We start from the raw sequence: 25,860 nt of genomic DNA on the forward strand, positions 1-25,860 counted from the left end.
TTTTATTTAAGAATATTGCAAGTGACAATCAAAATTTTAAACAACAGAAATATTTAAAAAGTTGTGATTAAAACATTTCCAGTTTTTTCACAAGGCTATTGTTTGGCAAAATCATTTTCCCAAGAAATTACAAGAAAACATATAGAAGAAGGGGGAAAAAAAAGCGTATGTAGTACACAAGTGCCATTCTGAGCTATTCTCCTTTTGGTATCTCTAAAACCTCATCTTTTGCCCTCCAGATGTGCACAAGCCTGCTTATCTCCTTTTCTTATTGTATTTCAGAATATTCCTATCAACCTTAATTTTCATTAGTGTTCCTGGTATGTCACTAGTGTAAACTAATGAGGACATTCCTCTAGACCAAGTGGAATAAAGTCATGTAATGTCACAGTTTTATCATATAATCTTGGCCAAATTCACTATCTCTTCCTGATTTTATTCCCCCGACATTCAAAAATTGCTTAATTTCAATACACAATCAGTGAGTCTGCTTGTATTTACGTGTACATTTATATGGTTTGTCAAGTCTACATCAATTTTGATGGAAGAAAAGTAGGCACTGATAAAAAGCAAATACTTTTTTTTTTTGTTAGCCATTGCTTCTGTTTTATAGGGTGATTCTCTTCAGGGTGGTGATGACTCTCCTTTCTCAGACTCTATTACACTGGAACAAACAACAAGTAATATTGGAGTCTCAAGTGGACGTGTCAGCCTGTGGATGCAGTGGATGTTGCCAAAAATTACTATAAAATTGTTTGCTCCTGACCCTAGAAATAATGGCACAGGTATTCAACATTTTTTCCCTTATTTATTATTTTAAATTTTGTACAGTATTTCACAACATGATATTAGATATTCAGTACATTTATTGGTAATATTAGTATTAAATTGGTAATGAGTCAGTTATTTTACTTAATAGAAGACTGCATTTATTGTCTCAGTAGTAATTATACTCCATTTTTATATTATTTAGTAGCATATTTTGTGTGTGTCCATCTATAGACATTTGCACGGATATTTTCAAATTGAAATTGAGCATAATCATCATAGTATAATCCTTAAGGTCATTAGAGGTTTTTGTCTTTATATTTAAAAGAGAAATAGGTGGTACACGATTACCATTTTTCTTCTTTTTTTTTTTTTTTTTTTTTTTAGATTGCAGTTTGATTATCATCAGGACAGTCATTGAAGGGAACTTGTATTTTATAAATGTATATCAGGACTGTTTTTGCTAGGAAACACTCCCTATAACAGTTAACTTTGCTAATCATGTAACTGAAAAAATGAGAAGGCTAGTGATTAAGTTAATTTTCAAAGAGATGTACATAAACACTTGATAAAAAATAATAACATGACAGAAAGAAATCTCAAGCGTTACATATCTTTGTATTTTTTGCAGGAGTTATGAAAATCTGAACAAAAAATTCTATAGATGAGTCTCTACACATTTTTTAAAAGAAAGTTTTTTATTACAGTATTTTCTTCTGATTCTTCTCAGCATGACAGTGAATGAAATCATTCTTTATGACAAATCTCTGAGTGGAGAGAGCATTATCCTATATATAAACTTTGGTGTTCCATGTTTATACCTTGCTTATGAACTTACAAGTATTGATGGTTTTAATTTCCTTTGGCTATTGCAGAGGTTTGTGTTGTCAGTGAGTTAGAAGATCTCAGCGCATCGGTGGATATGCAGGATGTATATACCAAAATCAAATGTAAAATAGAGAGCTTCAATGTTGACCATTACAGAAACAGGTAATTTCTGGGAGTTGTATGATTATGAATTCAGGCTGAAGGATGAATGATGTTTTTTTCTCTTGACTGTTAACTTGAATTTAAGGTTATTGTTGAATTTCTTTTAAATGAGATTGATTTTGATTATGTGAAATGTTGATATCTAAAATGCATTTTCTTGAAATTATAGCCAGTTCCAAAGAAATATATGTAAATCATTACATGTTAGTGTATGTATTTGTTACTCTGTTGATCCTTACGACAAAAGCATTAATTTTTACTAAACTTCTGAATCAGAATTCCTTAAATACTGTTGATGGCACATGAGTTTTAGCAAATTGCCAATGATGAGTGTTTTATGATGCTGTATTTTTGGATATTAAAAAGCATTTTATACAAATGAAGCTACTTATTTTGACTGTGGTTCAGCAACACTATAATGCAGGCAACTAAGCTGGTTGTCTGTATGTCACCAATGTTAACCAATATGTCATGAATGTACATCTAGGCTAGGTAGCTAGAACTACTGAATGTCTTGCCACTCAGCAAGGTTTTTTTTGCAGCACCAACGTAAGTGTTTTCAATGAGCATCCAAATGCAGTTTGGTAGAGATACTACACATTCCACCTTGTAGTGCATATGACTATGAGAATGCAACCTAAGAGATACCAATGTAGTCTTTCATCAGCTGTTTTATTGTTTGCCATTTGAAAACTTAATTGATTATGCTATGAGAGACAAAAATTAAGCAAGCTGCTTTTTGCACATGCTCTGTGGATAACCTTGGAAGAGGATTGCCTAAAATGTTTCAGCTTGGTGGTGTCCTTGTTCATTAAAGTTATCTTGAAGGGTTTGGGTTTTTTTGCTTTACAAAAGTTACTGTTTTCAGTTACATTTCATAATCTCTTCAGAATACCCTTTCCTGTCATTAAATTTCTTTGGACTAAAGCCAAAAGCAGAGAACAGATAAGGTGAATGTTCTGTCTTCCAGGCCAGGGGAAGGCTGGCAATCAGCAAATTTTGAAGGGATCTTTCTACAGTGCAGAGAAAAGATTTTGGTGAGATTTCTTTAGTAAACTAAGGTGCTTACCTGAAAAATTCTTCTGAAGCGACATAGTTTTCTTTATTCTTTTATTTGTCAAAAAGAGTGATTACAAGAATTATTGTACAAAGCAACATTTGAATTCTTAATAATTATTTTTTTCTAAACAATACTGCGAATTTATAATGTATTTGAAAAGAGCTTTTCTTTCACAGTTTCATTCTTGTAATCATTCTTGTACCGATTCTAATGAAATTGTCTATTGAATGTGGAGGGGTCAGTCCATTTTCTTTTTTGCAGGATTCTGTTACATTTTCTGTGTCTTCGCATCCTGCAATATCTCGTCTTTTCATATAACATTTTACAGAGTTTCTTTTCATATCAATTTTTTGTCATCTAATTGAATTTGGGCATTTTAGGAAAAGGTATGGAATAGACTTTGTCTTGCCGTTACATAGAACTGTGCAAGGATAACATAAACTTTTTTTTGCTTATAGCAAATTAAAAAATATATATATTTTTGTCTTCCACTCTTCCATGCCTTGTTCCTTAAGCCTTGGGAAAGATTCCTGGTCTCTGGGGCAATATGGAGGTATATTCCTCTCCTGTACTGACAAGCTGAACAGACGTACCTTGTTGGTTCGACCCATCAGCAAGCAGGACCCTTTCAGCAATTTCTCTGGCTTCTTTCCTTCTGTAAGAATCTTTTTAATTTTTTTTTTTTGTACAGGACTTCCACTAATAAGTACTAGTTGGGTTAAAGATAATTAAAAATCTCAGTGTAATCTAAATTGTTTTGTACTCATTGTAATTGGATGTACTGATTATATCAGTTGTATTATTTCCCTCTTAACCTTCATATTTTGTAATAATTATTAGTCAGTTTTGACTAGATGTGGGAATGAGGGTTGATGGTTCACAATGCAGTGTGTAACTGCAGTCCGCTGAAGTAAGTGGGATTCCTTGATATTAAAAGTAAGCACATGCAGCACTGTGTGTTCATACTTAACAACCAGTACTGAACACTGCATTTTGTTCATGTAATTCTGATGTATGTTTTGGCCTTTAAGTAGTTTGTATTACTGCCATATACTTTTGTGCAACCTTTTACAATTACTTTATATAATTATGATAATGCAACATTAACAGTTGCGTATTTGTGTCTTTCTTTTGAATATTTGGAACACTGTGTGGCAGTTACAAATATGTCAGTGTGAGATATTAAAAACCCATTTTTCTTGTTGGTTCATCCTTGAAAGACTTTGATATATACTGGAATTGGCCCCTTTAAGTTGACAAATGAGTGACTGCTGAGAATTTTTTTTTATGTTAGTGGAAGTTCTGTGTGGTCTGATTTATTTTCTTCATGAATACTGATTGGCAATATTTTCTTAGTCTGTTTGTTTCAGGTCTTATAGGAAATCTAACTTAATCATTTGTTCTAATCGACTTAATAATAAAAAAAAAACAGTTTTTCAGCATTTAAGCTATGGATTCTATTTATTTAAAAGAGGTGTATTATTAATGAGGTTTAAATTGCATTAAATTATTTTTAATCAAATTTGAAGATGCTGAAAAAACCAACTGCTTGCAAAGTGTAGTTGCTTGTATTTGTGCTCATGTGATTGTGGCTGAGATTTGAACAACTGCATAGAGTTCTATCAAATATTTTTTATGTTCTTAAAATAATAATTTTCCAGTTTATTTTTAATTGTTATTTTATTTTGCACTCACTGGACATGTATAATTGATATTCAGAAGATTTCCAGAAGTAATAACAAGCTGAATAATAACCAACTGAATTTATAGAGTAATTGACTATGGATGTCTTTTATATTCAATGTTGATGAAGTTATCTCAACATCAGAAGGTTGCTTTAGCACCTATGGTGTTTGCACATTTAGAAAGGATGATGAAAGGGAATAAGATTTGCGATTTGCTTCTAAAATATATAAAGTGGAAAAAATATATATATACATATATAATTCTGAATAATTATTAGAAAATGGTTGATAAATTTAGACTGTCATGACTATGGGCTTTTTTGTCTGACTGCATTTGAATTTCACACAACATAAATTGTCAGAAAATAAAAATATAATTACTTATACTTTTAGCTGACAGTGTTGTGAATTATGGACATACTGTGGGATGAAATATCCATTTAAAAAAGAACTTTCTTTTGGGATTCAGAGAGAGTGGAAAGTAGAAAATATGGAACCTTCAACATTGTAACTAACAGAGTCTTAATTGATGTTGTATGTTTTGCAGCAGGTTGGAATTTTATTTTATTTTTTTCCTTTGAAACAGGCAACTGCAAAACTTTTAGATGGCTCACACCAACAACATGGATTTCTTTCTCTAACTTACACAAAAGCTGTGACAAAAAATGTCCGGCACAAACTGATCTCAAGAAATGAACGAAGAACATTCCATAAGCTATCCGAAGGTCACACTGATGGTTCTCCTCACTTTCTTCACGAGATCCTTCTGTCTGCTCAGGCTTTTGATGTGGTTCTCTGTTTTCATTTGCTTAATGCAATTGCAAGCATTTTTCAAGCCAGGCTGCCAAGGAGTCAAAAGGAGAAAAGAAAATCACCAGGTCAGCCTATGAGGACTCATACTCTAACTTCCCGCAACTTGCCACTGATCTATATCAACACTGGTGTTATAAGAGTCTTCTTTCCCAAAAATGAGGAAGATCATCATAATGCAGAAGGTACAGTATTTTATGTTAGATAGTTTTGATACTCAATCTTGTAGGGAAAAACATAACCTTAGTTACCTTGTTGACCTTACTATGTTGATATTTAGCATGTTTTCTTGGGTCTTCAGAATCTTAGGGGGCAGAGGTAGGAAAATAGTCATTCATCCTAGCTCTGTCCTGAGCTGCTGAAAAGCATTTATGTATTTATGTGACCTTTGCTTTCCTAGTACTACGTAGTTTGATGTTTCAAATGTGGTTACTAAGGAGAAAAAAAAGTAAGTTGTGAAAAGAGGAGAGAATGCAGTTCTGCTGCAGTGATTGTTTTGTCAATTTTTATTATTCTGGTGCAAGTGCAGTCTTCTATAGATCTCCTGTTCCAGTAGATTACAAGCAGACAATCTTAGGTCTCATGTAAGCTGGAACCTTGAAAAACATTAAATAGTGGAGCAGATTTGATATTCTATTTCATTTTATTAATTTTCTCCAAAATGATTTTCGTGATTTTGACCAACAGATGATGCAGTTTATCATTTGCTTAGGAAGTTTTAGTTGAAGGTACTGAGATTCCTGTATGTAAGAAGCTTTCAGTTATTTACAAAATTGTGGGCAATGTAAACTGTTCTTTTAAACAACATTAATTAGTTGTTAATCAAACAAAAGATTAGTTAATCTTTTGATCCATGAATAATACATTTATTCTTTCAAAAAAGTATTTGCCTGTCATACATAAAATATATTTGCGTTACTATTACAGACTTTGTGTATGAATAAACAGTTGCTGAGGCTAAAAGTACACCTAGTAACAGCTAGAGGGATGTAAACTTCCATTAGCAACAGTTCTTCTAGAGATTTTAAAAATTCTAAAAAAATCACCTACATCCTATGGGTATGTTTTTAGGAACCATAACGAGACATAAGGGTTGACTGTGTTACGCACCATGGACATATGCTGCAGAAAGACTCGTTCATCATCTATTGATTAGGAGAGTTTTTTAATCCAAGAAAACTTGCCCAATCCAAGGTGTGATTGCTGATTTATAGGTATGGAAGCACTGACCTCAGTTTGTCTTTTAATCCCTTTGCCTGCCATTCATACCTTATACCTAGTTAGCCATAGCTAAGAAAACTATTGCCTGCCCCTCAAAAAAACCAACCAAACAAAAAAAAAAAAACACCACAAATAATTGTGATTTATGTATGAGACTAGAAAACATTTTTATTTGTGTAGTTCAAATCCCAGCTTGCACAATGACCCCAAACACTACAAAATAATAAAAATTGTACATTTATTTTTCTCCTCAGCAGCATACACACAAACATGCATGAATGCATCCGCACAATTTTATAACACTTTAGATCCATGCTTTTTGCAGCAGCACCAGCTTATCTTCTTTTTCTGGTAGACTTGAGGGCAACGGTATGTCCTCAGCAATACGCAATGCTGGTTTCCATCAGCTTGATTTAATACAGCAAGTGGCGTTTCAATAAGAAATAAGAAATACTGCATGGCAGCCGCTATAAATAATAAAAAAAAAAAAAGTAAACTGCAAAAGAACTGATGAGAAGCACTAAAGGCAGGGAAAGCCCGCATCTGGCTGGTTTGGAGAGAATAAGAACTTTTTTCCGATATGTACTAGGAGTAAAATATCAGAAATCACTAGAAAGGACGTGATAAATTTGTTGATAGTGATAAAGAAAAGATGGCATACCAAATAAACGTATGTCCTGCATTTGTAGAAGTGATATATCCTTGTCACATGAGCATGACTCTCTGCTTTGAAGTCGTCATAACATGTGGTGTGTAACATCCTCCTTGCTTACTTTTAAAGAGTTTCAAATTGGTCAGACTGAATAACTTGTGTTCAAGGATCTTGGTCTTCAGAGGTTAATTTTTAACATGCGTTGGCATAGCACGTTTTAGACAGCCGAAGGTTACCTATTAAAATGAGATGTGTGATGTCCAAATAAAAATAAGGTAGTTTTATTGCTCTCCTTGGAGAACATAAAGGAAAATCTATCATACGTTCAGTTAATAAAGAATTACATTATATTTATTACATGATAATAAATATTGTTTTATGGAAAATTAGTCTTGTTAAACACATCTGATTTCCATTTTATGATGGTTACTATTCTAGTCGGTAAAGTGTTCACAAAGATTTGATATGCTTAGACTTTCCTAAGGAGTTTCACATTGTCTGATGATATTCTATATATCCCCGTACAATGTCTGTGGAAATATTAAATGCATTAAAAATAGTTAAAGATCTTAATAAAAATATCAGTTGGAATGAGTAAGTGAAAGATGTATTTAATGTGAAAGTAAATATTAAGTCATAGCTGTAAGAATTTCCCTGGAGATATAATGTTAATGACTCAATAGGCCATGTATCTGGATAATTGAACTTACAGCACCGCTTGTAGAAAATATGCTAATTCTTCAAACACTTACGTTGTGTAGAAGGTTTATGCAGTTCCTTCAAGACAGAACTTCTGAAAAGTGGTGCCTGAATAACCAAAGGGGCACGGTGAACTTACTGAAACAAAATAAGGGAGATGGTTCTATTTCTGCATGTGGCAGATGATGGAATATATCCAATTTGCTTTCTGTAATAAAAATGAGTATTGGTAAAAGTGGAGAGGATGCTGACAAGATCCAAAACCATTATTCAAGTATTGAAAGAAGCCCTACAATGAAGGGTTAAAAGAACATATTTTAGGTTAGCCAACATAAGACTGGGATGAGTGTGTAAAACCAAGTGAGATTGTAACAGACATACTTGGGTCTGTAAGGTTTTCCTAGATTGTATTTCAACTGGGCAGTGTGGGCATTTTTCCCCTCAAAGTTTTAAATATTCATAATGACTGAGATTATTAGCTATAGTAAGTAGAAAAGAAAATATGTGCATAAATAAATACATAACTATGTACAGAAATGATCTACATCATTCCCATATTTTGAAAATCTAATGGGAGAACACATGAATTGATGAATGGAGATATGGATTCAACACATGCCCAGGGAGGTGGTGGAGTCACAGTCCCTGGAGGTGTTCATGAAACATGTAGATGTTGTACTGATGGACATGTTTTAGTGGGAAATACTGGTGGTAGGTGGATGGTCAGACTGGATGACCTTAGAGGTCTTTTCCAACCTTGGTGATTTTATGATTCAGCGGCTTAGATCACCACTCATTATATACCAGTTGAAAATTTTATTTCTATATAATATTACCAGTGATCAATTTGTACACATGGCTGAAATTTGAATATGAAGAAGTGGAATGCAGAGACCTTTATTTTTGAAGTAGATTGGTTATGGACATGGAATTTACTGTTTTGTTCTAAAATATAGTTCATTCCGCACGTGGCCTGTTTCAGATTCTGTTGTTTCAGAGCTTCTGTGTTGCAACTCATACCAAATGCTACTGGGATGTTTACACTATAATATCCTGCAGGATTATTTTTTTTAACCTGTGAAGGATCTAGGCCCATTTAAAAAATGGTGGATGATTTAACGTGCATGGTAAGCACTTTAAATCAGCAGGCAATTATTAGAGAAACAGATCACATGGAAGTCTCTGGGATCAATTATATTTTGGAAAAAAATATAAAAAAAAGAAATGAAAAATAAAGCTATTAGAGAAAAAAGAAAATCAAAGACCAGAATTTAGTGTGATAAAACTTTGTTTAAATGACAGTACTTCTGTCATTTATGTATCACAGCAACACTATTGACTTTACAGGTGGGTGTTTTCTGGGAGTGGGGTTGTTTTCAGTTGATTATTTGTTTGTTTGTTTTTGTTTGTCTTTCATTTATTTTTTGCATTAGTTATTGCTCCCAGGCAGAACCAAATCTTTGGCATACATTCTTATATAGATATTTTCTAATATTTGTTTTTTAATAATTTTTCCTTGCTATGTGCACTTGACTTTGAATCAAACACATATTTTCTTTTCTCCTTACTACAGCTAATCCAGCAATTAAAGAAGACACTTTGGTTCTCAAGATTGGATCTGTCTCTATGGCTCCCCAGGCTGACAACCCTCTCAGTAGAGCGGTGCTCAGAAAGGACATTTATCAGTGAGTGTTGGGGGAAGGGTTTGGTTTTTCATACTCTCAAAAAAAAATCATTTTGAAAGAAGTTAATTGATCAATAAAATGGGTACGTGCAGCTTGTAAAAATACTTTTCACATACAATCTTTTGATATTCAAAACCAGGTTTTTCTGATTTTCTTCACTTGTGGGCTTTCAAATCCATTTAGACAAATCGAGTTCTTCTGTGAAGTGCTGATGAATAACAGAATTTAAATGTCAAGTCATTATGAAGCTTATGCTCACAGATGAGAACATTTTCAGAGGCTTTCTTTTAATCAGCTACCAAGTTCACCTAAAAGAAAAGGATTTTCTAAGTTGCTATAGAGTTTGAAGAAGATAGATCTTAATAATATAAATGGTAAACATACATTCTAACTGTAAGATTCTTAACACCATGTAGATCAAAGCTGTAAAGGAAAGCAAACTTCTAAGGAGCTCTTTCCCAGTAAATATACTTTCTGTGAAAATGTCATGCTCTGGATTGTGTCACTAAGTATGTGCAAACCACACTAATCATATATAGGCAGCAAAACTGGTGAACATATGTAATCAACATGATAAAAGTAATATATGATCCTCAGTAGAATTGGCACTGTTGCCAGACATGAAAGTATGGTTGCAAATAATACCAAGTGAGAAAAGTCACAGAAATACAGATGAACAAGTGTCTTATACTTCCCGTTGGTCTGTTTTTCAGATGTGGCAATATTTTTAACTACTTCATAGTGCTCTTCAATGGAAATTACAAACATCAAAATTATTTCCCAGCAATAAAACGTTTACTGCCTTGAAAATGACAGCGAGTTTTACTTTTGTAAAGACCAGGATTTTTTAGGAGACCATGAAGTGTTTCCAGTTTCTTTTCAGATTCCTTAGAAGTTGTAAAGTAGTCATTTTCTTCATATCTCCATTTGGAAATGTTTAAAATGTTGTATTTGCTTGTATGTTTACTTATAGTAGCTTAGTAGCATACTTTTTCTTTTTTTTTTCTTTTTTCTTTTTTTTAAATTAACCTTATATCTATTGTATTATTGAGCTTTCATGAAACAAATCTTAGAGCATGGCACCAACAGTGGGTTCTGGGTGGTAAAGCCCGATCCAAATCCAACCATCAGTATGCCCGTAAATATCAGATCTTCCTAACATTTGTGCAGGCTCTCTTTGTTTTTGCCCTGCTCCTCTATGAATATACTCACATCTGCTTTCTGCTTTGAGAGTTGCAAAACTAAACGTAGGTTCCATTCTTCTCATTACAACTAAAAATTTGTCAGCAAAATCTCCTGTCATAAAGTGGAATCTGCAAGCTCCAGCTATACTAAAGTAGTTTCTGTCATCTAGGGAAACTGTACTGATCCTTCTGTAGGTATTACTAGTCAGTGAGAAAGCAACAGGAGGGATGCCATTTACATCAAGGTCAATGGAGCTCTGTCAGTTAATGTTTTTGACTCTGATACCTTTGCTGCTCTGGCTTTACCTGAAGTGCTGATATTTCTTTGTTTTTCAAACTAGAAACCTCACAACTGCTTAGAGGTTCTGCTCCCCTTTTGCGTTATGGGTCGTAGGGTCTTACATATATATAAACGTTCTGGATTAGATTTTGCAGTGTATATTTGCTTTTCATAGTTTTATACAATTACAATATTTAGTTTTTTACAATTACATTGCAGTCCTCTATTAGAAACTAAAGCACTGAATTGGTAAAGCTGAAGTAAGTGCTTGGCCACAGATGTCTCTCATATAATGGTTACTGTTTTCTTCACGACCAGCCTCATGTCATGCTTCTTGTGTCTTTTTCTGAGAAACATCTACCATTTTCAGAAATTTCCTCTAGCTGTTCAGTGAGTGTTCTTCTCTGTTCTGAGCAGCTGTCAAATGACTCTTATCTTTGTTCCTTCAATTATCCAATTATACTAGCATTGGTGTTTTTAGTATACTGTGATGAAGAGTGTCAAGTTACTTTGCAGGATTTTATGACACAGTGTTGAAGTTGGTAGTGGGTGGTCTTTTGTTCTGGGGAAGAGGGTTACTATTTTGATTTAAGTGAGATTCCGCATTTTTTAGCAATATCAGAGAATATTTCGTATTATGAAATAGTAAGATTCCAATTCATTGTTAAAAAAAAGTTTTTATAATTGCATACTCTTTGATCCAGAGCACACTGTATTTACAGAAGCATTGTTGAAGATGCCCTTTCATTTTCTTGTGTGATAATCACTGCTTTTTGAGCAGTGGCGTTGAGTTCATTTAACATTTTGACATTTTTTCTTCAGAGAACTAGGTAATGCAAAGATCTTTTTTACTGCTAGGGCAGGCCATACAATCTATATCCAAGAGAGGGGAAAAAAACAGTGGGATATTTTTATCATATGAGCCCTATGTTAGTATTCCTTTCGCCAAATACTAGTTTTTATATGTTATGTTTTTAACCTGCTCACAGTACATAATACTGGACAGCAGAAATGCATAACTGGAAACTTGTTGTATAAATACATGCTTAAAAATCACGTAGTTAAAGAAATACACCCAAACAATGTTTAACTCCTAAATTTTAGTGAAATATTTCACAGTAAATATCAACAGAGGTACAGTACTCAGCTTTAGAGGCTCTTAAAAACCCCTTACGGCAGCCTGATGATTACTGAAGAATTAGCTGCTACAGCAGTCTAATAAGCCCAACATGTCATCTTCTCTCTTTTTCCAACCTCTTTTCTCCTCTAATTTACTACTTCTGCTTATAAAAGAATAAAAGAAAATAAATTGTTTTCTGAACCACTGTCTTTACAGTGTTTCTGGAGTTGGGATACAAACTTAATTTGCATTGTCCCTTTGGTTTGAACATTCTTCTGTTTAGGTCTGAACTACAACCACATGCAATTAATGTCACTTTAGTAGTGTTTCATGAGAAAGAAGAATTTTTATGTCTTATTTAGAAACTATTTTTTTAGGAAAGGCTAGGAAATTTCTTAATGGATAAAAACTAGATAGAATTTACAAATATATTTTGAAGCTGTCCCATAAATTTGTACATGAAAAACTGAAAGTACTCATTTAGCGTTAACAGAGTATCAGTGCATTAAAGGTAAATCTAGTATGGACATTTTAAATGAAACGAGGCCCTGTGAACTGAATGTCTCCATCTGTGTCTTAGAAAAAATAGCCTACTTGCTTGACTTGGAGAGGGAAGTAAATAGAAAATGGAATGTTGGAAAAATCATGTGTCCTATAAGTTTGGGCACAAATATTTTTTCAGGTGATTATTGAAAGTTAGAACTTTATTAACATAGTAAATTCAGATTTTTTTTACTCTATAAAAATTAGTTTTAAAATAACTATTTCCACTATCAGAAAATTATCTAATTTTTTATACCTGCTAATAGACATAGTAAACAAAGATACACATACCATAACAGTAGATAGAGGAGTCATAAAAGAAATACAGCTACACTGTACTGATCCTTTTCATCTTTTTTTTTTTTTTCATCCTAAATCCTGGAAGCTTGTGAGTTTTCAATGATTCATCCTGAATTTATGATTCTTAATCCCCAACTAAGGTGTGTTTGTCTTCAACAATCACGACTGGAATTGAATATTCTTGTCAAGAGTCTGCCAGTTTTGTGGAGCAGAATCAGGGGGTCTTGAGACAGGGATGGGGGAGCAGAGTGAAGGAGATTTTGGATGAGCATGCAGATGACGCAGTTGCCTAGCCTGGCCAAAGAGAGAGCAGAGTAGTGAATTGGAACTGTGAAGTCAGAGTAAACAGAATTCCTTCTGAGCTAGTGAAGGAGGCAAACAAATTTTTTGCCAGTTTCGGCTGGCCAGATCTGGAACTGGGGGAAATGGCCAGTTTTTAAGAGATTTGACAGAACAGAGAAAGTTTCTTAGTAGCTGTAAGGATTTCTTCTAAAACTCATGTACTTACATATTTATGCAGAAAGGGCATGAAAGCGACTGTATGTCTGAGTCTGCTGAAGTAAAATGAAAGGGAAGCTCATGCCTTTATCCAGATAACATGCTTCGCAGATTATTCAGACCTGTTTGCTAGTCACTTGTCCGTCCCACTCCCTTCCCCCCCCAAAAAAAAGAGGAAAATAACAGGCTTTTGTTGAATCCAAAGCAATTCAGCTCAGAAGATCCTTCTCTGTGTGTGGAGATGGTTGCAGAAAACAAAGCAGCATCTCCTGGGGTAGCTCCAAAGAGCCGTATTTCTGTCTTTGTGTGTCTTCATGTGTTTTCCCTTTGTCATTTCCTCAGTTCTTTCTCCTTTAATAAAAGTGACTAATGTGCAGTATCAGCGTGAATAAATTATAATGCTTTAAAGAAGTGGAACTAATCAAATGTGTCTGTAGTCATCTTAGCTAGTTTTCTGCTCAATTATCTCACATTCTGTCTTTTGTCACCTTTTTAGATTACAACAGTATTTTTCTGTATTTAGGACCAGGGCTTAGTGTTATCAGTGGAAAAATAACATAAACAGGACTGAATATTTTAAAAATTCACACGTTGGGATTTTTAATAGCGAATAAAACTTCCTGCTACGATAGCAGCAGGATTGGACAGTATAGATAGGAAAGTCATAGACTTACAGGATATCATGAGTTGGAAGAGACCCACAAAGGCCACTGAGTCCAACTCCCAGCTCCACACAGGACACCCCGATTTCCAATCCATTGTCTGAGAGTGCTGAACTCCGGCACTCGGGGCCGTGCCCACTGCCCTGGGCAGCCCATTCCATGCCCACCGCCCTCTGGTGCAGACCCTGTCCCTGACCCCCACCCGCCCCTCCCCTGACGCAGCTCCATGCCGTTCCCTCGGGCCCTGGTGCTGTCACACAGAGCAGAGCTCAGCGCTGCCCCTCAGCTCCTCTGCTCTGGGCTGCATAAACACAGGGGGCCTTAGCTGCTTCTTCATATATCTCACTCTCCACACCCTTCCCTATCTTCTTAGCCCTTTTTTGGATACAGTTGTCCTGGTGGCTGCCAGGGCACACTGCCGGCTTGCATTCACCTTGCCATCACCCGGAACCCCCATATCCCTTTCTGTGGAGCTACTCTGCAATCTCTCATCCCCCAGTCTGTACGTATATCCAAGGTCGTCCAATCCTAAGTGCAGAATTAGTCACTTGCTCTTCTTAAATTGCATGCAGTTGGTGGTTGCCCAGCCCTCTAATCTTTCAAGATCCCTCTGCAATGTCTCTCTGCCCTGGAGGGCATCAACAGCTCCTCCCAATTTTGTGTCATCCACAAACTCGCTAAGTTATACCTTTAATTCCCAAATCCATGTCATTTATAAAACAGTAGGAGAATGGATGAAAAAAACTCCTTAACAGGACTCAGTAATTTTGTTACTCTGACTAAAAAGAAGAGGAAATACAGCCATAGTTTGCTTAAAAATGAGAGAGTTTGCAGCTGAAATTGTGATGACATCTAATTGTGTGTCAGAATAAAAGCCTCATTTGAAAATATTAATGTGCAAATTATCTGCTCAGTATAGGTTACGTACAGTCATCCCCTGAATGATCAGTTTTTGCAAACTGACATGAAATGTTAAATAATAGAGTTTTAGAGAATATCCATGGACAAAATGATTGAAATAAATTTCACTCTGTATTACATAAAGTCCCATTAATTGAGTTTTTTAAGGGAAAAAAAAAAAGGATAACAGAGTACAGATAATATAGACTGAACATGTTGAAAGTCTCACTTATAAATTGCTGAATAAGTATTACCTAACTATCAAGTTTGGGAGATTTAGGTGACAGAATTACAGACGTTACTCAGCTTGAGCAATGAAGAATCTAATTGTTGTCCACTTTCTGGATTCATCATTTTTGAGATCCAAGGATTTCATTCATGTCGTACATCAAAGCTTAATAGTCCAGGTTTGAATGTTCCATGGTCATTTTCATGTGTAGATCTTTCATAGATCAAAGCATAATGCTGTACTTAGACTGTTTTCAATTTGTGAATGGAAAATGGAAATTCTTTAGTGCCCCACCACCCATAAAATTACATGTGAAGAATATAATCTTGAAAATATAGCCATAAATTACTTAGGATTGTTTTCTTAAAACTTTCCATTAGTGCAAATATTCTTCTGTTGTAAATATATCTCATCTACTGTTTTTCATTTTTGTACTTCACCATCTTCCACTGCTTTGTAAGTCTCAAACATTTGCAAATAAGTAGCAATTTTGTTTCTCCTATATCTGCTCTCTATCTTTATTTCCCAGAGCTGTATCTAGAACATACCTGTAGTATTCTAGTAATACACATAGTTGGTTAACAAAAGTCCTTCAGTGAGAATAGGACTAATAAACAATTTTGTGTGTTTGTGCTAATGGTGCTGGAGTGGGATGAAGGAAAGAATGATGGAAGGAGTTTATGCAAGAAATGCATGCATAGCCCACAATCTGTGGAAATCTTTTTTTTCTTTCAAATGTGGTTTGGAAAATCAAATGTTTTTCAAAACTTTTCAACAGCACCCACATCTATAAGCATCTTCTCTTCAGAAACATTTTTTGTTCAGTATTAAATTACCATGAGCCGTATTTATATTTGTAAAACCATGCCTTTAAATTATTATTTTTTAAAAGCTTGGATTTTCTACATGCAGTTCTTCAAACTGTAGTATGACAAATAAGGTTAATTCTTTGCTTTGTTTTTCAAACCAATTTAATTTTTAAAAATCTTCCATTTTTGCATAGAAGCTTCATATTCAGATAACTAGGTGGTTCTGAGAATATGTGCCTAATAGGAATCATTACCTTTTAAGAGCTGATTATTTAATAAAGATTAACAAAACTTATTTTCCATTATACTTTTTTGTTAACACGTCATTGAAGCTTATGCGCTAGGCAGACAAGGCATTAGCTAATACTGGCTTGAGTTTCTTTATTTTTCTTTGCATGAAGACAACAGAGACAATCAGCTAAAAGAATAATGTCTGCATACATATATTTTGACGGAAATGTGAGCAGCTTATTAAAATTTGCATGTGTACCATGAGGGATTACAAGAAGTAGAAGTGACAAAGCATTGTAAACTCTGTTTTGCATTTTTTCTTTTATTTCTAAATATTTCAGACTGCAGAGATAATGTTACATTAAAAGCTTCCAGGAAAAGATTCTCAGTGTTTCAAGGAGAGGTATTCCATTTATTGCATAGGAACTTTAACACAGCGTTACAGTGGTGTCATTTTCAGTTCTTCTCGTCCTGTATTATGGCAAAAAATATAGTAACATTTAATGTTCTAAAATTATGCCTGTAATTTATTTTTTAATTCTTTGAAATTCAGACCAGAATGTTTTTATTCAACCAAGTATTCATGTTTTGGTTTTGTTTATTTTTTCAAGAGGTTTGTCTCTGCATTTAATTTGGATACACAGTAGTATTTTTTTTTTTTTTTTTTACTTCTCTCTTTTTAATAATCTTAGCTTTATTAATTATTGACTTGGGTTTTAAATTAAATTGTTCCCTTTAAATATCAGGTTCTGAATACTGCCTTTTGCCACTGTAGCTGATCCTTAGGGTTGTTTTAAGCATTAAGTAGCTTAGAAACGTGTTCCTTATTCTCCATATACAACTCAAACATTTTTGTGGAAGTGGGCTTGGGAGTAAAGTCTTTTCCTGCTTTACATTTCTTTCTTCATCTATTTTTAGTAGAAGGGGGGAAAAAAATTCTACCTAGACCTTTCCCCCAGTAAAATATTCACATATATGGATAGCATTACATTGAAACACCATTCCTAATTAACACTGGCATGTTTGAGGCTATTACAGCAGTTATTAATTTAAAAACCTCAGTGGAAACTAATTGTAAAATAACAGCTGGAACTGCACATTTAATTTCGGAAATGTAGCTTGTTAATTATCTAATACCAAGAGCTATTCAACGCTTAATTTATATTTGGAATTCAGATTTCAAAATGGTCAGCTTGAACTATCAATCTTATTTTTATTTGAAATTTCCTCATTTTAGAGTTTTACTGGAAACTGCAATAATACATACCTAATCTGGCAAAACATACATATTTTAAAATACATTTTTTCCCTTATACTGTGATGGTCAAAATAAACTTCAGAATCAGAAAATTATTCCAACAACTTCATTTTTCTCTTAAAATTCACCAGATTAATTACCATGTGTTCAAGAGATATGCTCACTTTATATTTCTTCTTTCACTTGAGTGGCACTGGAGTTTTTCCTCTGATTCTTATATGATTTTTAATTTCTTTGTGTGGTCCTTCATGGAAGTCAAATTGAAGCACATTTTATAGAATCATTGCTATAAGAGAGCATGGCTGTTACTACGTCATTTAGTCATCCATTAATTGGGGCAGCGCATGGCAGTGCAGTGGTGCCTCGTGGCCTCATCAACCAGTTCATAAGATGATATTAACCTCATAGTCCACTCAGATTTGTTTTGGCTGGTTGCCTCATACCTATTTATTCACTGTGGTGAAAAAGTTGCAGTAGAGTGAAGATCTCAGTGCTTAGGGCAATTGCATTTAGTTTTTCTGGTTAAGTTTTTGAATTTTCAGTGTAGTTATGATTGCTTCTTTTTTCAAGTATCGCTCATTCTCACTAACAACTGTTTCATATTGCCTTTAAATTGACCTGCGGGTTTGTGTTGTGAAATTACCAGATCATCTAGGGAGGCAGGCACAGAAGAAGAATCTCTTCAAAATACAGGAGTCTGCGGAGTGTTCAATATCATATTTTGTGTGACTTTTGTAGAGTTTATTCCATTTCTGCGACTACTAATGTTGCTATTGCTTGACAGTTGAAGGTCAGAAGTAAATAGCAGTTGTACAACAGAACTTTCTGGTGCACACTGCTTTCTCTGTTGTGCCAATGAACAGCACTTTCTTCTGTAATAAGGGGTCTCAGTTGTGAGTGATTTTAACTACTGGAAAGTTGAAACTAAAGATACACAGCAGCCTGAAGCCAAAGCTTCCTTTGTGTTCTGATGTTTCTTGCTGTCTCAAATACTATTTTAAATCAGTAATTTAGTGTTTGCTGTGCAGCATGTATGAAGGTTGCCACATGAAATTTATATAACTTCAGCTTAAGAATCTATAATATATTTAGGGTGATTAACTGGTGGATAGATTATAGCAACTTTAACTTGTAATATTACTTTAGCCATAGACTCTGGACAATGAGTTTTATGCCCACCAAGGCTGCAGACCTAAACTGAAGCTCCTCTTGTAAGACATATTCCTCTTTACAGATCCATGGTGCTGCTGGTTATACTTGTGTGTAGTGAGCTGACTGGGATAGCTAAAGGAGCTCAGAATGTTTTGGAGGCATCGGGCAGTTTTTTTCCTGTCAGGTCATTGCCCTGAACCTATTTATCGCAGTTGCAGAAAGATTAGCCCTGGTAGAAGAGTAGGATTGCAGCAGCCTGGACTTGCAGCAGCTTAATCCACCACCGTGCCTTTTTGAAACAGAGCACAGATTCTGAACTAGAAATTTTAATAAAATTCTCAGATTCAGCATTGGCATTATTAAACATACTGTAACAGTTTTAAGAGGTAAACAAAAAAGGCACAGAGGCAAAGAAAAGGAACATTAAATATCGTTTAAAAATCCCAGGGTACCTTTCACGTTTTAGATACTCAGCAACTTGAATGCAATGAAAATTTTTGCAGATAAACTGTAAAACTAGAAAATAAAAAGAACTGAAAACGGGTTATTTATGTGAGTTGGGCTGTATGGTTTATGTTAGAAGGCAACATTATTGCAGTTTTCACCTTTCTTTCCCTCTTTCAAGTTACCTCCCTTTAATTTTTTTCTCTAACCAAGTAGCTTTAGTATTTTGCCAGTTACTGTGAAATGCTGGAAAGGAAGAGAAGGAGGTCTCTGGTTTTCTATTAGTGTGGGAAGAAATAATAACTCCATCCTTGGAAATTAATGTCGTTTTAGGAGATGGAGTGGCCCTCGTATGCAGGTTACTTAAATAAAGTTCATTTACTTTACTCAAACGCCTTAGTTTCTTCCTTGGGTTTCCTTTGCTGATTCTTAAAAATATATGTATATTCTGTATTGAATAACCATTTCTAAGTCACTTTTCTGTTCTTTACAGTGAAAATTAATATTAGAAGGACTTGGCTGTGGTAAATAATTTATTCTAAAATAAATCCAGAAAGCTTTAAAAATTTTGTTTTTCTATTGCAGTTTTCTTCCCAACTGTTTGTGAGTAAATATAACTTCCATCACATTTAATTCAACAAATGTTTTGTTTGTTGAAAAGTATTTTCCAGTAATATATTAAGCAGACTTTTATTCTTTGTAGTATTTTTAATTATAACAGGATCTCAAGTTAAATATAATGCAAGTTCTGTGCTTCTGGTACTGGGAAAACCATATCCCATTTGTAATGAGACATTTGTTAACTTCTGTATACAGATTGTGGTTCATTCCATAGATATTTGTGGGTTCTCTGATGTCCCTCACAGGGTTTTATCTATGACAAATTCATACCACAGTTCTTGAACTACTTTTGGGATAGCAGATTTTTTTTTCTTTTTCAAAGCAGTTTGCCAAAGTAATTTCTATTTAATGTTTTCAAGTTTTCCTGGTAAGGTTTTGGATTACTTTCCAAAAAGGATTATCAGAAATATACAGATTAATGACATATTACTTCTGTTCAGGAAGGAACTTTGAACATGTTACTTGGAGGGATACAATTCAAAATTCTCACGGCAAAATAAAATTCTAACTGCAGTTATCCTAAATAACTCAAACAGTATTGTTTAAGTGAGCGTAGTTCCCAGCCCTTACTGGTTTTCCAAGTGAGCTGAGTGCTCATATGCGTTAAGGATAGACAAAAGTCATGCTTAATGTTTCTTGTGATGCTTAAGCTTATTCTATGCAGTACTAATACTTGACCTCTATTGCTGTTAAGCCTGATTATGGTGCAGTAGAATACAGATTAAACAGTAAGACACAGGGCTTTTGTTGCATTTCAGATGCTTTTATTTATTTATTAAGGACTGGCTCACGTATTCTTATGGGGTTTATTAGTTGTGGAACACAAAGATAAATGTAACATTCTTTAGCCTCTCAAAACATTTTTCATGCCCTCTGATGCTTTTGGTGGTTGGTTGTTTTTTTCCTGTGAGAAGGCAATGGCTAACACTGGTATGTTAATGGCTAACACAAGTGCAAGTAATAAAATACAGAGATAGTATTAGCCATCTCTGTTGAGTACAATGTCAGTGATTGACATAAATCACAAGTACTTCATTTAGTCTGTATTCCCCAGCAATAAAATACAAACCAGTTTGGAAGTGATATTAATAGAACATAGGAATGTATACAGATATATCCTTTCTTTGCAGAATTGGAGCAGAACATATTTGAACTCTTTCTGATAATCAGAGGTTACTGAATAGTACTATTTGATCTTTGTGAGATCATTTTTCAAAGAACAAGAAGGAACTTGCAGACTAGTCAGTCTAGCTGCAAAGCAAATCTGAAAGTTCTGTTTCCCAGTGTATGGCAGGATGTGTATGTGCATATACATATTCAACAAAAATGGAGAGGAAAGCAATTTTTTGCTATGTGTTGGTTCAGAACATCTTTCTGTACACTTTATTCTTAGACAGCTTGTAATGGTTTTCTTGGCATAATTAAAGAAAAAAGCCCAATGTATTATGCAATTGAGACAGTTGTAAAAGTTGCTTTCTAAAAATAATTTTAACAAATCTTGCATTTTTCTTGCATTGCAGCTTATAAAAAAGGCAACTAAGAAGTATTTACTAAACCGGACTCAAACTAAATACAGATGACATAATTTGCTGTTTCCCAAATGGGCCCTGTAGTGAACCTGGGTATTTGTACTTCTTTTAATTACGTTTTGGGTTTTTTTGCTCCAGACAGAAAGTAAAACACTGAATGTTGTCATAACCACCATCATTTATCCTCCCCTCCACTCCCCTTCCCTTCCCTTTTTATTTTTTTTTAGAAAGCCTCCTTAGATCTCCTTATAGAATTTTACCCTCCTTGTCAAAATTCTTGAAAACTGTTATCTAGATTAAGTTAATCAAGAATATGCTTGACTTTTAGGAGGAAAATAGTAATGTACCTAAAAGCTTTACCTTAAGTTCCTAAAAGAACTGGTGTAAAACCTTCGAAAGGTATATAATAATTTCCAAAACCAAAATATGCTGTAGTTGAGCACACCATTCCTCTGTTTCAGCCCTCCCTCAAAACCAGAAAAAAAAATGGAAAATACTGGTGGGAAAATTGTTTCCTAACAGAAAAGTACCCACCTCAATGCTTTAGCAAAGCTGAATGTTTTGGGAATTAATTTTCTAGATCTCAAGTACTTGACAAGAAGCCTGTAAATATCCAGTGTTATTATACAAAAGCAGGGAGTCCTAATGCACTCTGTACTTGATGTTCAAGAAGAATTCTCTAAACAAAGAATGGAGAAAACTTATCTGCTAGATTGTGTTTTTTCATGTACTTTGATAACACTGTCTTGATTGTTCAAGCCCTAAAAATTTAGGAAAAGAAGATGGAAGAAACACTCATTCAAACAATTGCCTTTCAGACTCTTAATTCCTTTAAGAATTATAATGAGCCTGCTTGCATTTATACTAAGCAAACTGGAAGTGTTTATTACCAATTAGTTGATACTAAATTTGCCCTAGAAAGAGCTACATGCGGAATTGAAAGAATTAGTTCTTTTAAAATAGAGGTCTTGCCTGTAACTTCTGACTGTGTTGCAAAAATTTCTGCCCACAGGCATGTGAACTCCAAGTTGTAATTCTCTTAGGGAGCTGAGAGTGCTAGAAACTTAGTATTTTACAAGCACATATGAATTTGCATTTACTTCTCTGAACTCAAGATTTATTCATTATATATATATAGGACATAACTAAATAAAATAAGTTGAATTTAATTGACAAAGGAAAAGGGTAAGACTTACTGGTACAATTATTCAGGGTGTAACATCCTTGAGAAAGAGGAAGGACTGGGAAGAGTTAAGAGTACACCAAATTCCTTGCATGAGAACAATATAGTAGATGCAATTTTTGTACAGAGATACATCATGTCTGGTGAGGGGACTGTCATAGTTCACAAAGAGAATCGACATTAATGTATTTACCAATATCATGACAAATTTAGCCTAAATTATGTGCAGGAAGAGAGTGATTGGCTGTTAAAACAAACAAGCAAACAAACAAACTTTTGCTGTGAAAAAATTCAGAATTCAAGCAAATGTGATTTTCACAAGTAAGCTAATTGTGATTTCAATAGGAAATTTATAAGCTTTTCAACTAGATTATCAGTGAGTGACTTACCCGTTTTGCTGTGTAGATGATTTTACTTCCACTTCTAAAGCTGTCTCAACATCTCTCAATTTCCCATATTACTCTGCAGAAAAGATCATGTCAGTGCTCTGAGCTTACCTTTATGTTCATGGTTAAATGGGTCATCTTTCCATCCTGCTCTAGTCCTGGTACACACCTGAGGCAGCTCAAATCTTACTTATGGTGTTAGTAAATCCATATAAATCTAAATACTATGATCATAATATATATTATTGCGTCTCAGAATGTAGAAGAGCAGTTCAGAACCATGTAAACATCTAGTTTTAATAACAGTCAGCTACAGCTTTGTAACCTATAAATGGGAGAACGTCTGGTTGAACCTAAGTATTTACTTAGGTATTTTTGTTGTCCAAAAATAGTTTATGTTGTCTTTTAGTTATGCTGTCTTTTACACTCTAAGAATCACTGATAATGAATGAAGAAAATGTATATCTTCTGTCTTTTTCTTCCCCTCTGAAAGCATCTTTAGGATTAAACTCCGCTTCAATATATCATGAGTTCACACTGAATTTGTAAGTGCTATTAACAATAGTTTAATGATATTTTAAGGAAGACAAAATAGTGTTTTTGAACGTGAAAGGTAATAGTTCATATGTTTCTACCAGGACAGTTTCCCAATGATATTATAAATAAAAAATGAAAGCACTGCAGGGACTACAGGAAGATAGTAGGAAAGGTGATAATTTTTGAAGAATGACAAGTACTTCATCTTGCTTAAGTTATTTTATGCGAAAATCTGTTAAGCTGTTACTGATATGCCACTATTATTGGTGTATCTTACATTTCCAAAGTCAATATTTTTTTAAATTGGCCTTATTAATGCAATTGTTCTGCAAAAAAAAAAAAAAAAAAAAAAAGAAATACAAGTGGCATCTTGCAAGGTTGATCTATGCCAAAGTTAACATGAATTGTGATTTGGAAAGCTAAACAGTTAAGCATTCGTGATTTAGAGTTGTTTCCCTTTGCACTTTATGTGCTGCAAACATCTATTATAATATACATGTGCTAAAAATATGCATAGATAGGATTGTTTAATATAAAGGAAAATCAGTATTTATTTGTTCCTAATGTTCTATAATATTTCTTACAGAAATTGACTGAATTTTAGATATGACTGATACTGATATACTGAGACAACAATGCAAAACATATCCCACCTCAAGTCTTTTTGTCAAAGTATAGTCAGTACATCTTGTAGATTTAACCATTATATCAGTCCTGTATGACTTAAGAAATTGCAGAAAGAAGTTAAGGTCTGTGTTCAGTGCAACTCAACCTTGGTATTTCCAGGTGAATTTCTAGTCCAACAGAAAATACTGAGTTATTGTATCACTAGACTAGGTGAAACAAACAACTAAAACACAGTACAGTGCAGGATAAAAGCAATGATAAAAGCACAAGATTGTTTACTCTGTTGTGTGGTAAACCAAGTGCACATGAAATATTTAAGAAATCAAAATTACATGCTCTTCCAGCCAAACGGCCTTAAGTTTTGAGATAAAATTATGCGTCTACTATGAATCAAAAAATCATAGAAGTGTTTTGGTTATGTTGTATTTTGACTTCTTTTTGCTAAACCCTCCACCCCCACTCAGACTTCCACCCCACCCAGTTAAGCTCTTCAAGCTCTGTTCTTGCTGACTCTTATTTAGAGAAACTCTTTTCCACTTGTTTTTCCTAGAAACATTTGGTATCCAAAAATATCCTACAGACCTTCCCTTGGAATTGTGCATACTTATCATTTATACAGTCTGTCAACTGTATATTTATACTACGCTCCCTGAATTTGAGTGAATGCTTAAAAAATATAATGAGATTCCTCAAAATGTCTAAACATTAAACAGTATAAAAATGAAAAACTGATCTTTTAAAGTTTAGGCTTGCTCAGGCTGTTATTTTTGCTGTGGAATTTAAACAATAAAGTTACAAAAGTCATTAAACCAGATGGCATCTAAATGCACAGCTGCAAATTTCAGCTTTGTTTCTTTTTTTTTTTTTTTTTTTTGACAGGCTAAAATTATAGTTTATCATTCTATACCTTATCATCACAGGATCATTCTGTTCCACATACAGTACTAGAAGAGAACTGCACTGCAAAAGTTCTTTGGTTTATTTGCAGAAAATGACAGTATCAGAGCCCTTGGAGCATGGGGCAACTTTTAAATATCTGGTCACCTTGCTGTAGATGTAGAACATTTCTTGCCTATAGGACTAGAGGAAGGAGGCACCAGGCCAAAGTGTTTGATGTGTGATCTACTGTAATTCTCCTTAGATGTTCTGTGGCTTTTTACGATGAATACACTGCTACCAATCCTAACCTTCTAGCGTTCCATTTCACTAAAATTTGACCTCCCTAAATGGTTAGAAAGGAGAATTGGTGTAGAACTCACCTGGCACCACCCACAGTACTTAGTGGGTGTGGAGGAATGCTGTTATTTTGAACACTGAATGTGTACCCACTAGATTTCAAAATACAAATGTTTAAGTAGTTACATAATTATTATCTTGTTCAAAAGTATCCTATTACTATCCACCATTGTAAACAGCCATTCCCCCTCCTGTTCATACACTCCCTTCAAGTATTGGAAGGCCACAATGAGGTCTCCCTTGAGCCTTCTCTTCTACAAGCTAAACAATCCCAGTTCCCTCAACCTTTCCTCACAGAGAGGTGCTCCAGCCCTATTAGTGGATCGTCTTAGTGGCCCTCCTCTGGACCCGCTCCAACAGCTCCACATCCCTCTTGTACTGAGGGCCCAGGCCTGGGTGCAGTACTCCAGATGGAGCCTCACAAGAGCCGAGTAGAGGGGGACAATCACCTCCCTCTCCCTGCCGGCCATCCCTCTTTTAATCTTTTAATGCAGCTCAGAACACAGTTGGCCTTCTGGGCTGCAAACGCACACTGCTGGCTTATGTCCAGCTTCTCATCTA

General features: G+C 34.5%; 1 protein-coding gene across 6 annotated transcripts in view; it reads left to right on the forward strand.

Annotated features, from left to right (window-relative positions):
• Positions 1-25,860, forward strand: part of VPS13B (vacuolar protein sorting 13 homolog B) — a 411,892-nt gene that overhangs the window by 234,468 nt on the left and 151,564 nt on the right. For 4 of the 6 annotated variants that reach the window (XM_010709170.4, XM_019614165.3, XM_085221472.1 and 1 more), the window contains 5 exons: positions 614-785; positions 1,644-1,758; positions 3,334-3,475; positions 5,090-5,498; positions 9,459-9,570. In XM_010709170.4, the coding sequence (XP_010707472.2) occupies positions 614-785; positions 1,644-1,758; positions 3,334-3,475; positions 5,090-5,498; positions 9,459-9,570 (950 nt within the window). Of the gene's footprint in view, positions 1-613; positions 786-1,643; positions 1,759-2,728; positions 2,796-3,333; positions 3,476-5,089; positions 5,499-9,458; positions 9,571-25,860 lie in introns of all 6 variants that reach the window. The other 2 variants (XM_010709173.4, XM_010709174.4) reach the window with 1 other exon arrangement.

This window comes from Meleagris gallopavo, chromosome 3 (assembly GCF_905368555.1).
Source record: "Meleagris gallopavo chromosome 3, MGAL_WU_HG_1.1, whole genome shotgun sequence".
Lineage (NCBI taxonomy): Eukaryota > Metazoa > Chordata > Aves > Galliformes > Phasianidae > Meleagris > Meleagris gallopavo.